This window comes from Portunus trituberculatus, chromosome 33, assembly GCF_017591435.1.
Source record: "Portunus trituberculatus isolate SZX2019 chromosome 33, ASM1759143v1, whole genome shotgun sequence".
Lineage (NCBI taxonomy): Eukaryota > Metazoa > Arthropoda > Malacostraca > Decapoda > Portunidae > Portunus > Portunus trituberculatus.
The window spans coordinates 11777700-11790281 of record NC_059287.1 but is presented as its reverse complement, the minus strand read 5'-3'; the positions used below and the strand labels follow the sequence as shown (position 1 = coordinate 11790281).

General features: G+C 39.3%; 1 protein-coding gene across 2 annotated transcripts; it reads right to left on the bottom strand.

Moving 5' to 3' along the window:
* Positions 1-4411: 4411 nt before the first annotated feature.
* Positions 4412-11295, bottom strand: LOC123512419 (splicing factor ESS-2 homolog). Of its 2 annotated transcripts, none has more exons than XM_045268818.1 (7): positions 11039-11295; positions 9498-9629; positions 8304-8702; positions 7098-7293; positions 6453-6629; positions 5633-5837; positions 4412-5134 (listed from the first exon to the last, which is right to left on the bottom strand). In XM_045268818.1, exons 2-7 carry the CDS (start codon positions 9627-9629, stop codon positions 4633-4635), a joined length of 1611 nt encoding a protein of 536 aa, XP_045124753.1. In that variant the 5' UTR covers positions 11039-11295; the 3' UTR covers positions 4412-4632. The 2 variants fall into 2 exon arrangements, with proteins under 2 accessions (XP_045124753.1, XP_045124752.1); XM_045268817.1 differs by having other exon boundaries at positions 11034-11294.
* Between the last annotated feature and the right edge of the window lie 1287 nt (positions 11296-12582).

Here is a 12582-nt window from a genome sequence, read left to right as displayed (position 1 = left end):
AGAGAGAGAGAGAGAGAGAGAGAATTCAAAACATTTCTCTCCTTATCCTTCAAAATGAATCACGGAATACACGATTTCCTCTCTCTCTCTCTCTCTCTCTCTCTCTCTCTCTCTCTCTCTCTCTCTCTCTTACATTCACTATTTCACGATGCATGGATTAATTTGAAACAAGTTAACAGATGCGGAAATTTTTTCTCATACTAACTCTTTGATCCTGGAAAGACTCCGTGGAAATTTCAGCTCGGTTGCAACGCTATTCATTTTAGACTGTTGTAGGAAACCTCTGAGAATCCTGATAACATCCGCTGGTTATTGTTAGACTGTCACGGAATCCATGAAAACACACGGCATAATATCAAATGATTTCCCTTCTAGCTTGCCAAACTAACCCCATCCGGCCACCCCTCCCTAATAAAAGATAGGAAAAATACCTTTAAAAACTGAAAAAAATAATGATAATGATGATAATAATAATAATAATAATAATAATAATAATAATAATAATAATAATAGTAACAGTAAAAAGAAGAAGGAAAAATATCGTTGACTAGTACCGGTTAAACAACACTAAAAACCACAAAAACACCTGTGAAAATAATACTTGTAAAAACTGCCACCGTGTCTCGTCTTACTATCACCACGAAGAAAACACACGCGAGAAATTCCGATAACTTCCTCGAAAAATGCCTTTTAAACTATCGCCAGAACCATGAAAACCACTGGAGCTCACTTAACTCTTAATAAAACCCCCAAACACCACCAAACCTTAATAACACCACTAAAAAACTACGAAAACATCCCTAACAGACTCGAAAGTAATCCTAAACATCTCTGAACAGTGACTAAAGCGAAGAAAACACATGAAAAAATATAAAGAAAACATCGTAACCCTTTAAAACACAAAAAACATCCCCAAAAACTCACCAATAATCTTAAACATCTTTAAATAATGACAGAGAACAACGAAAAATACATGAAAACTATAAAAAAAAACCCTATAACCCTTCAAAACCACAAAAAAATCCCTGAAAACTCAAAAAAAAAAGAAACATCTCTAACCAATCACAAGAACCACAAAAAACAAGCGAAAAACTAAAAGAAAAATCCCTACAACCTCTCAAACCATCACAAAGACCACACCAAGCATAGCCAGCAGTGAAAATCGAGGCAAAACGTGCTAGCTTTGAACATACGAACCACACACGGAATCATTATCGAGGCAGAGAGAAGCGAAGATAACCAAGGAACCGATGGACTTAATTTAACTGGCTCTCGGGGGAACTGAAAGCTGCCTTGTTACGAAGTGAATGTGATACTGAGCTGAAGGTTATACGAGTCTGCTGATTGAGAGTGTTTGAATGAGTTGCGTTTATGAAAGACATTCCCAAGGGTTGTAAATCTCATCTTACCTGAAATAGCATATCTTATAAATAAATGAATGTTTTTTGTTTTTTCTGCAGGTGATTGTTTTGTTGTGTGTGTGTGTGTGTGTGTGTGTGTGTGTGTGTGTGTGTGTGTGTGTGTGTGTGTGTGTGTTGGTGATCATTCATTCATTCATTCATTCAGTTAATCAATCTGTCAGTCACTATGTTAGTCAGTCAAGTTGGTGGTGAGTTATAGGAAGTGAGTGTTGTATATGTAGATCACTCGCTCACTCATTCATTCATTCAGTCAGTCAGTCAGTCAGTCAGTCAATCAGTCGGTCAGTTAGTTAGTCCATAAATTAATCAGTCAGTCAATTAGTCAGGCAGTCCATCGGTCAGTCAGTTAGTCAATCATTCAGTCAGTTAGTCAGTTGGTTAGTCAGTCAATCAATTTGGTAGTGAGTTTTAGGAAATGCGTGTGTATGTTGCTAGATCAGTCATTCAGTCAGTCAGTTAGTTCATCAGTCATAAGGAAGCAGATAGTGGAAAGTCCAGTATTATGTGCAGCAGATCAGTTAGAGATATTCAGTCACTAGTCAGCCAGTCAGTCAGTTAGTCACGCGAAACAAGTGTCTTAGTACAACATATATTGAGTCGAGCTGTTAGTTACTCAATCAGTCAGTCAGTCAGTCAGTCAGTCAGTCAGTCAGTCCATCAAGCCTTAATCAGCCCAGTTAAATATTTCATTAATAAATCATTGGATGTTTTGATAATATATTTGTAACTACTTAGTGAGTTTTGTGCATGTTTATTAAATCCATGCGTGTTTTTCTTATTTTATTAATTATTTGTGTGTGTAGATGTGGTGAAAATAAAAAAAAAGTGACGTAGCTCAAGATGTATATGAATGCAAGTAAATAAATAAATAAGTAAATAAGTAAGTAAATAAGTAAATAGGTAAATAAGTAAGTAAACAAACAATAAACAACTCAAGTAATAAGTATGTGCATGCATATCGACGTGTATTGGCGTTCTTCACTTTTTTTATTTTTTCATTTATTAATTTTATCTACAGACTTAACTTTAGCATAGCGTTGTTGTTGTTTTTCATCTAGTAGTTATAAGTTCATCTCTCCTTTGAAATAACATCTAAAATATTTTCTAGTCTGGTTGTAGATTCTCTCTCTCTCTCTCTCTCTCTCTCTCTCTCCATGGGTATTAACGGTGACCAGCATGCGATCATGAATACACGCACACACACACACACACGGTAGCTCAGTGGTTAGAGCGCTGGCTTCACAAGTCAGAGGACCGGGGTTCGATTCCCCGGCCGGGTGGAGATATTTGGGTGTGTCTCCTTTCACGTGTAGCCCCTGTTCACCTAGCAGTGAGTAGGTACGGGATGTAAATCGAGGAGTTGTGACCTTGTTGTCCCGGTGTGTGGTGTGTGCCTGGTCTCAGGCCTATCCGAAGATCGAAAATAATGAGCGCTGAGCTCGTTCCGTAGGGTAACGTCTGGCTGTCTCGTCAGAGACTGCAGCAGATCAAACAGATCAAACAGTGAAACACAACATATATAACAATTGTCTGTGGTCTGGCCATGCATTGTTCTCCCTCGAACAACAAGAGGTCTCTGTTTCTCGCCTCACCTTTCCTTTTGTTGGTAGTGTTGCAGTATGCACTTCCAATACACCCACCGACTCTAAATCTACTAGAATAACTAGATTCTGAGAGAGAGAGAGAGAGAGAGAGAGAGAGAGAGAGAGAGAGAGAGAGAGAGAGCAACATTCGTGGTCTAGAGTCTACTTTTTTATTTAAAGGATGTACGGTGCTGCCTCTCCCACTAAACCTCATCATCTTTTCCTCACCGAAACACGAGGCTCTGAGGCAACTGGCAGTAGCTCCTTTTCTATTCCCTCCTACTTTTTATGTTCTCATTTTCGTTCCAAAGGTGGATGTTGCGTCGTATGTACACAACGACTTGACTTGCTCTCGTGCCCACTGCCACACTCTCGAATTACCTCCCACCTGACTCCTCTGGCTATTAGAAATTCTTTGATTTTTTTAACTTCCAAAATGGAGCACATTTTGACTCTGTTCCCTTTCGTGGAGATCTTCACTCTTGGAGACTTTAATGTTCACCACCTGATTTGGCTTTCACTGACCATCCACTGCTGTCTTCCATAATATAAAACAACTGGTGCAACACACTACCTATATTCCATTCCTGTCCTTCTTAGAGATACGCCCAACTTTCCTGACCTTTTCCTTACTTGTAATCTTTCTGCATATGTTAACGCTCTGTCTTCCCCGTTGGGCTCCTCCGATCACAATCTCATATATATAACTTGTTTTGAACTAAACTTGTCCTATACTGTAAATTTCACATCTCTTCTTTAATTAGAACAGCTTGTATAAAGTCAGCTATTCTAAGTTGTCTCTGACAGTTTTCCTCACCCCCCTTCCCCCATCTGCTAACTCAGTACAGAGGTCTTATCCATCCATATATGGGATATGTTTCAGATTCATGGGGGGGACTCTGCTCATTTATTCTATCCTTTTAGATAGGATAGAATAAAAATTTTTTGTCATATCTTCTCTCCTCTGACTGGCTGTCTTCAGCCTCTTACTCATCACCAGTGTTGCATTTTTTGGTATATTCTTATGCTATTTTCATGCCATCTGCTCTTTTGACATTGTTAACTGCATGCCTCACCTCCTTTCTCCCAGAGCCTTGCAGCACAAGACTTTCTTCTTCCTCTCAGCCCTATTATGGCCATCTCTAATGCAAGGGTTAACCAGCATTCAGTCTTTCATCCCTTTCTCTGGTAAACTCGAACTCCCTGCCTGCTTCTGTATTTCCACCTTCCTATGACTTGAGTTCATTTAAGAGGAAGGTTTCAAGACACTTATCCCTAAATCTTCAATGATTCTCTTGACATCACTTTTGGAACTGGCACCTTAGTGAGCTTATTTTTTTTTTCATTATTGTTTATTACCCTTGGCAGATGTCCCTCCTGCATAAAAAAGGAAAAAGAAAGACCTGAGACAAAAATAATAGTATGTAATTGAAAAAAAATTTAATAATGAGTGGTACAATGAAATCAAAGACTGATGCTATTTGTTAATTTGCATAATTATTTGATGGATGATATACATAGTATAATTTCCTTCCTTACATTCACTGCCATCACATAGAAGACACAACACACTCCAACACACACACACACACACTCACACTCACACACACACACACACACATGACCTGCTAAAAGAAGTCAGCAGCACAATTCCTGTTGGCTGGTGGAGGCTGTGTGCTGTTTTCCTCCTGAGGTGATAACTTTCTTGATCTCCTTGGCAAGTCCAGCAAGTTATCAGTGAGTCCCGAGGAGAACTCAGCATCCTCAGCACCCACTGCAGCCATCCTCTTTGTCCGAGTCCGCATTTTGGGTGTGGTGCTTCGAGACACACAGGTGAGGTCTCCAAAACTGGGTGTGGTGGCCCCAGGGGTGGCCGGGGTGCGCCTCAGGCTGGGGGATGGTGTGTAGGAGGCCTGTAGGACCTTGTCTACCCCATGCTGCAGCTTGACCTTGCTCTTGAGAAGCTTCTGAGCAGCAGGTGACATGGACATCATTCTCTCCTGTGAGGACTGAGAGCCAAACCTGATCATGGGGGAAGTGAGGCCCTGCTTGGCGGCCATCACTGCCTTCAGCTTCTTGTTGCGGTGCTTCTGGCTGGCCTGTTCTGAAAGCCGGTGGCCAATGCGGTCTCTGGAAGGTGTGACACATTCTCGTTAGTTTTAATAAGAATAACACCAATCAACATACTAAGTCACTGTTGTGTGTAACTTCTGACAATGCATCTACTGTGCATCACTATAATACTAACTGGTCCTGTGTGTCTTTGCTGTGTAAGTAAAAATATAGCATAATAACAGATTCATTTTAAAAGATGGGAACACATCCTTGTTTTTCATACAAAAACGTGAATGAGTTACAGACAACAACTGCTGTTTTTCCAAATTTTTAGGGTAAATTTTTTGCATTGTTATTTGTGAATGTGCCTTTGTAAATAAGGATAAAGAACAAAACTGCTAATTCAAGATGTAATATCCCAATCAGGAGCCAGCAACCAAACTCAACACAGCAGTCACCAGACACCAACCAGCACCAGCAGGTCACTTGGCACCGAAAACACCAAATCCCACACTAGCCACATCAAACACTACAAGACCAGCTGACCAATAAACATCTGCTGCAGCCACTCACCGACTGGGAAGCTGGGGTATCCTGTAGGAGGGGCCTTGGGTGTGTTTCTTCAGCAGGGGCGTCTGACTGCCATCCAGCTGACATGGGGTTCCCTCCACCTCTCCCCAGGTCATGAGAGGCGAGGCGTCCACCCCTGGCACTGGCGAGGGAGCCGTCACAAAGTTGTAACCATTCACTCGGGGCGTCTCCTTGCCTAAATCTCGGCCTGCAGGTGGTGAATATTTGTTAGGTAACTATTTCACTGTTTTTGAGTAGGGTAGGTTTGGTCATGTTACCTAATTTAATTCAGTCTACTTCCTAGGTAAGTATTTCATGTATTTTGAGTGAGTTAGTTAGGTTTGGTCATGTTATTTAATTCAATCTATTTGCTGGGTAAGTATTTCATGTGTTTTATGTGAGTTAGGTTAGATTTAGTCATGTTACTTAGTCTAATCTATCTCAATATAACACAGCACAGCATAGCATAGCATAGCATAACCTACCCCAACCTAACAGCATACTAATCTTATCTATTGTGATTAACTTAAGAGACTAATTTATTCTAATGTTAAGGTTAGCCACCCTAGAGAGACTAGCCAAAAAAATGGGATAAATGTCTTGAAACGTCCCTTTTGAATGAGTTCAGGTCATAGGAAAGATACAGAAATAGGCAAGGAGTTCCAGAGTGTATCAGAGAAAGGGATGAATGAATGAGAGTACTGACTAACTCTTGCATTAGAAGTAGACAGAATACAAATAAAAATACAAACACAAACACACACAAATAAAACACACTAACACTAACCACCTTTCTATACCTCTGCAACAGTCCTGCACTTACCATCCACCCCAACCTTGCCCTCCTTCTTAATGGCTTGCACCGCCGAGGCCTCCAGCATGGCCGCTGCACTCATGGTCTCCGTAAAGGGGTTGCCATCAAAGCGGGTGTTCTGGAGGCTGATCGCTTGTTTCTTCTGCTTCCTTAACTCTATCAGCTTATCCTGGGACATGTCAACTCCTGGAAAAAAACAAGATGCATTAATAAAGTTGGTCAACTCTGGATCTCTCTACCTGCTTCTGTATTTCCAATTCCCTATGACTTGACTTCATTTAAGAGGGAGGTTTCAAGACATTTATCTCTTTTTTTTGACTAACTCACTTGGACCTGCAAGGGAACTGGCAACAAAGTGAGCCTTTTTTTTGTCTTATGTTTCTCTTAGCCAGTTTTCCCCTTTTACATAAAAAAAAAAAAAAATGAAGCAGTTTTTTACTTTTCCATGTTGACTTGTGAAAAAACAATGGTGAGTTTATGAGGCTCTAGTATCTATATTTTATCATAGAACATAATGACTTCAGCGACCAAGAATGACAATGAGAGAGAGAGAGAGAGAGAGAGAGAGAGAGAGAGAGAGAGAGAGAGAGAGAGAGAGAGAGAGAGAGAGAGAGAGAGAGAGAGAGAGAGAGAGAGAGAGAGAGAAATCCTTACCATCTGGCACAAACATGACTGAATTGAAGGTGTTGAATTTCCAGTTTTCCACACTCTTGGGCCTGGTGTCTTTCTCCTGGGACACACCGGTGATGGCCAGGACACTCGCCTCCACCTGCTGCTCAGCGGAGGGCAGGGCAAGGTTCGGTATGTGGTCCTTGTTGTGTTTCTCCTCCGCCTCGAACATCCACGCATGCTGAAGTGGATGATAGATATGAGGTTGTGGATTTAACTCCTTCAGTACTGAGGTGCATTTTTTACCTTAAGTTTTGGGCATGATTAGATGATTTTATTTACATTAGGAAGATTCTATAGAGGTCAGAAGATTAATGGCCAGAATCTCAACTATTTTAATCCCCTCATAAGTTTCTGGAGCTACATAAAATCACTAAATAGTAAGCAGAATAAATATGGAAATGCATCATAACACTAAAGTGGTTTAGATGTACAAATCAGCTATATAAATTTCAAGACATTTTTTGTGTTTGGTAAGATAAATATTTATCTATATAAATTTCATGACGGTTTAGATAATTTTAATATATCTTTTTTTGTGACAACCACCTCAGTCTTTTTTTATTACTTTTGTTGCTTGTAACTGATCCCTCTCATAAATAATTAAACACTTCAAATATCCATGCATGCTGTAGTGGAAGGCAAAGATAATGTGATGGATTGAAGATAAGAACCTAAACTACCTCAATGTATCCTAACTAAACTAAGATTACATATTATTTTGTGACATTCTCTGGTTTTCATGATACTTTTTTTATGTTTATTTGACTGGCATCTTCTTTAGCCCTTCTTTATCACTTTATTCTTGCTTTTCCCCAATGCCTATCATACATAAATCTAAAATACATATATGGCACATCAGTTAGCCTTTTTTTTTATTACTTTTTATTACTTTTATTTAATACCTATCATAAATACATCTAAAAAAAAATCTATGACACCTCAGTTAAACCTTTTTTATTACTTCCACCCAATGCCTATCATACATAAATAAAAAAAAAAACATATAGCACCTTAGTAAGTCTATTTCTATTACTTTTACTCTCATTAATAGACAAAAAAAAGCCAATACCTATCATACATAAATAAAAAACAAAACATATGGCACCTTACTAAGCCTGTTTTTATTACCTTTACCCAATATCTCTCATATATACACAAAAAGAATCATATTTCAATTTCTTCCATTACCTTCTGTCTAAACCTCCGTTCATTATCCTTCATCAGTTCCTCAAAGCTTTCGTTATCCTCACTGGTGTGTCGCGCCAGGAACTCATCCAGGGACATCTCACCCTTGCCCTCAGATTCCTTCACTGACTCCTTCTCCTCCTTGGCAGCCTCAGCATCAGAGTCCTGGGAGCGGTGGGAGGCAGGGGTGAAGCAGCCCTTTGCCTCTGCTGGTGTCTCAAAGGTGGCCGGGCTGTTCTCAATGCTGCGGAGTGTCGACGCGTTGCCCTCGCTGGCGTATTTCTTGAACAGTGCCCTCAGTTTGCCCACATTGTTGCTCTCCTTGGCCTCTATATATTCCATCCTCTCCTTCAGGTTGTCCAGGTCAGGGAAGAAGTCTCGCTCTATGATCTTTTCCATCTCCTGAAATGTTAATGTTACAAATATATTTCAATTTCTTTAAAAGCAACCACATAATTCTACTTTCTATTTCAGATTTTTTCTTCTAAATGTCTAGGATTTAAAGGTCTAGTTGTTGAAATGTGTTAGTTACAGTGAGTGGGTCTTTAAACTCCTTTTTACCTTGAGCTTTGGGTATGATTAGACAGTTAGGAAAGGTCTATGGAGGTCACTATCTTAATCCCCACATGAGTTTTTGAAGCTGTATAAAATCACCAAATAGTAAAAGGAATGAATATCGAAATGTGTCACGATACTGAAGGGGTTAATATTCTGAGGTTAATATTCTGATAATTTACATGACATTTAATTTTACTGGGTGTAAATGTGATGACTTTTTATTCTCTCATGGATTAAAGTGTCAGTGAGCAATCATATCAATAAATGGCATATCTTAAAATGTTACAAATTAGTGACAAAACAAGCTTCTTTTTAAAATATGAAAGGGAAAAAATCCATAAACAAAATTTTCTTCCTTGATATATCTACTATTAAGTCACCTCTACATGCATTGCAACCTAATCTTAATATCCTAATATACTCTGCTTCTTCTTTTGACCTGTTTTGCTTTATATCATGTAGATTGACACGTTTACTTCTGTCTTCCATCAACTAGTAGGTTTTATCAGTTCTGTTCAGTTTTGGTTATTCATTCTGTCTCTTTTCATAACTCTACATCACTTTTCACCTTATTATCACCACTTTAATGCAAATAAAATGTTTCAGATGTTTAAAAAATGTCACCAGCACAGCACTCACTCTGACGTAGTTTTCCTCATCCAGCACCTTCCTCTTCTTGTGGGGCGCCGGCAGCAGGGGCTTCTTGAACACCTCTACACCCTGGTTGGTCACCTCCACCGCCATCCCTCCTGAGTCCTGGCCCTCACTCATCTGTAAATGTCACAGTATTTGCTATCAATGTACATCTAAAGTTGACTGGCGTACCCATTTTCCTAGCTACCTTTTTCCTACTCTTCGTTGTATTTTTCTGGTTTGGGAGCTAAGGGTGAGTAAACCAGGTGACATGAGTAATCTGTCACCATTTGCAGTTCACGTCAGTTCTTAATGTATCAGTGTAAACTCTTTCTTACCTTCCATTATTTTTCTATTACTTTTACTACAACCTTACTCAGTATCTTGGCTTTCAGTCATGGCAATCTGTAAGTGTCCCGGCTTTACTATTAATGTGTTACTAATTGCAGTTCACGTTAATTCTAAAATATATTATAGTTAACTCTTAGTTACCTTCCATTATCTATTTTTCTGTTATCACTACAAATATTACAGCCTCATCCAATCTTGGCTGTCACTCATGATCTGTAAATGTCACAGTATCTAGTCCTATTTCCATTTCACATTGATTTGTAAATGTATGATATCACCAATGTTAACTCTTTCACTGACACACAAAACAATTAGCAGCACCAGAAGCAATGTGAGGAGTCTTAATAAGCATTTACACAAGTTAGCAATGAAAAGAACAGACTCTTTTTCAGTTCAAAGATTGGATGTGCCTGTAGAACAAGTAAAGATGCCCCAGTGTTTGGTAATAAGGGGAAGGTGTGATATTAGTAGATTCTTAAAACACATCAAACTAAAATCCTTACTGTCAATGGGTTTGGTTAGGTTAGGGTTAATGTTTACTATTGGCCCTTGTCAGTGTTGCATGATGCGACAGCATACTCGCTGTACTTCACATCTATGAAGATTTTTCTTGTGTGTTCAGCTATTACTGACTCATATTGATGCTTTTCAAAATCAAAACCATGCCAAAAACAGAGTTAGATTAGGTTTAAATTAGGCTAGATTAGCTTAAGTTAACTTAGATTAAGTTTGTTAATAAATTTGATTTAGTTGGTCCTGATACCAAAATAGACGCAATTTCGTATTTCCTAAAAGTCTAAGGATACAAACAACCATATTTGCAAACGAAGGACCTATTATAAACATTCACCTAGGTTAGATTAGGTTAAGAAGCTGTGTAGATTAGGTTAGACTAATGAAACTTTTGGAAATGTTCGCAGGGATAGGTTGTCACAGAAGGAAAATAAAGGGGAATATTTAAGCGTGGGTTTTTTGTTACGGTTACGTGGCAAGAGCTGAGGCATGAGGCACCGGAAAGCCTGAAACCCTGAAAAATAAACACGCCATTAAGATACCATCACCCGAGTTGCCACAAGGATTATCTACAATTTTTGTGTCTTGTCGTGAAACGCCCTATACATGATCCCACGGCCTATGAAATCCCCATAAAGTACACTAAATATTACATAGGTATGAAATTAGCGGCCTTACCTTACTCCTCGTGTTTATTTCCCTTTCTCGAGTACGATAAGAAAAAAAAATAATAAACTCAGCGGTGTTATGCTTCCAGATTGTTCCTCATTTCATCTCATTCTCGTATTTTCCAGTTCATTAGATGATCATGGTGGTACTTGTCGCTATATTGGTTCTCACTGGGGGTTGTTTTGGGAAATTTTGTGCCTTGGGGGTAGTTAGGGAGAAGCAGTGACGCACCACACACGTAAATGTGACGTAGACTAGCTTTGTTTATCACCTTAGCGTTAGTTTCGGCTACGTGCCTTTATTCGTCCCAGGAATTGTAGCCATATTATAATAAGTTAGTTTTTCTATATCAATTATGAGATTGTAAATTGATGTCGTTATAGAAATACTGAATATTGGGTAGCTATATAAATGTAACTTATTACGCAAATCAATCGAATGAAACGTTTTATGCTATGGGTTATTATAATTTTACAACCGTAGTCAATCCATGTAGATACTAGATTGTAATGATGATTAAGGAATGGTGTGAGAATAATGAGCAATGTATCTTGGTGGTTAAGATAAATAGATAGATGTCAGAATATGACTTTGCAACAGCTCTGCCAAATTTCAGATGTTTTTACGTTCCGAATAGTTTTATTCACTTGGTAATGTTCATGTTTACAAATATATCTTCCACATTTCACAATTTTTCTATTCATTACTCAACTCTCGGAAAGAAAAGAGATCACTGAGTAACAAAACCACCAACAGCATCCTAATACTCATATATACCCGAGAACTATGATTATATATCCAACATCCAGCATTTTTACAATAAACTCCATACTTTTCATCCCGCATTCAATACACAGGGATGAAAAGGTGTCTTGAATAACCAATGCTTTGAGTGACGTAGGTATGGGAGTGACGTCACAGCCGCCATCCATCGTGACGTCACGCGGGGGTTGGTTGGTGGAGGAGGAGCGTCCTTGTGACAGAAATTTTAACGTTATTATTTTTCTACGTGAATGCAGTCAAGCTGGCGACGTACATATCCGGGCGGTACCTGAGCGGGGAGGACGAGGCCTTCCTGGATCTGGTGTTTGAGGAGCTAAGGGTGTTTCAGCAGCATTCACGCGGCCACAGGTAAGCTATTTGTGGCGGGGGTGCTGTGGCTGTGGTGTTGTGGGTGTTGTGGTGCTGTTTAGAGGTGTTTCAGCTCACTCATACGCTATTTTGCCTTATTTTCTCGGTCATACCAGGTTGTGTTGTTGTCTGATTGTGTTCATGGGCGTGTGAGCTTATTTTTACGCTGTTTTGGCATGTGGTGTTGTCTTGGAGGTGTTGCTATGTGTTTCAGTTGATTTGCCTTGTTTTTTTTAGTCATATCAAGTTCATCGGGTGTTTATTTTGGTCTTATTTTATTTACATGGTGTTTTGGGTCGTTTTGTTGGTGGTATAGGGTTGTGGTGGTGGTGTAGGTGTTGCGGTTCCTGTGTGGGGTTACTTAAGGAGTTTTGTGGTGGTGTTTGTGTTGCCTGGAGGTGTGTCAGCTTATTTTTACTGTGTTTTG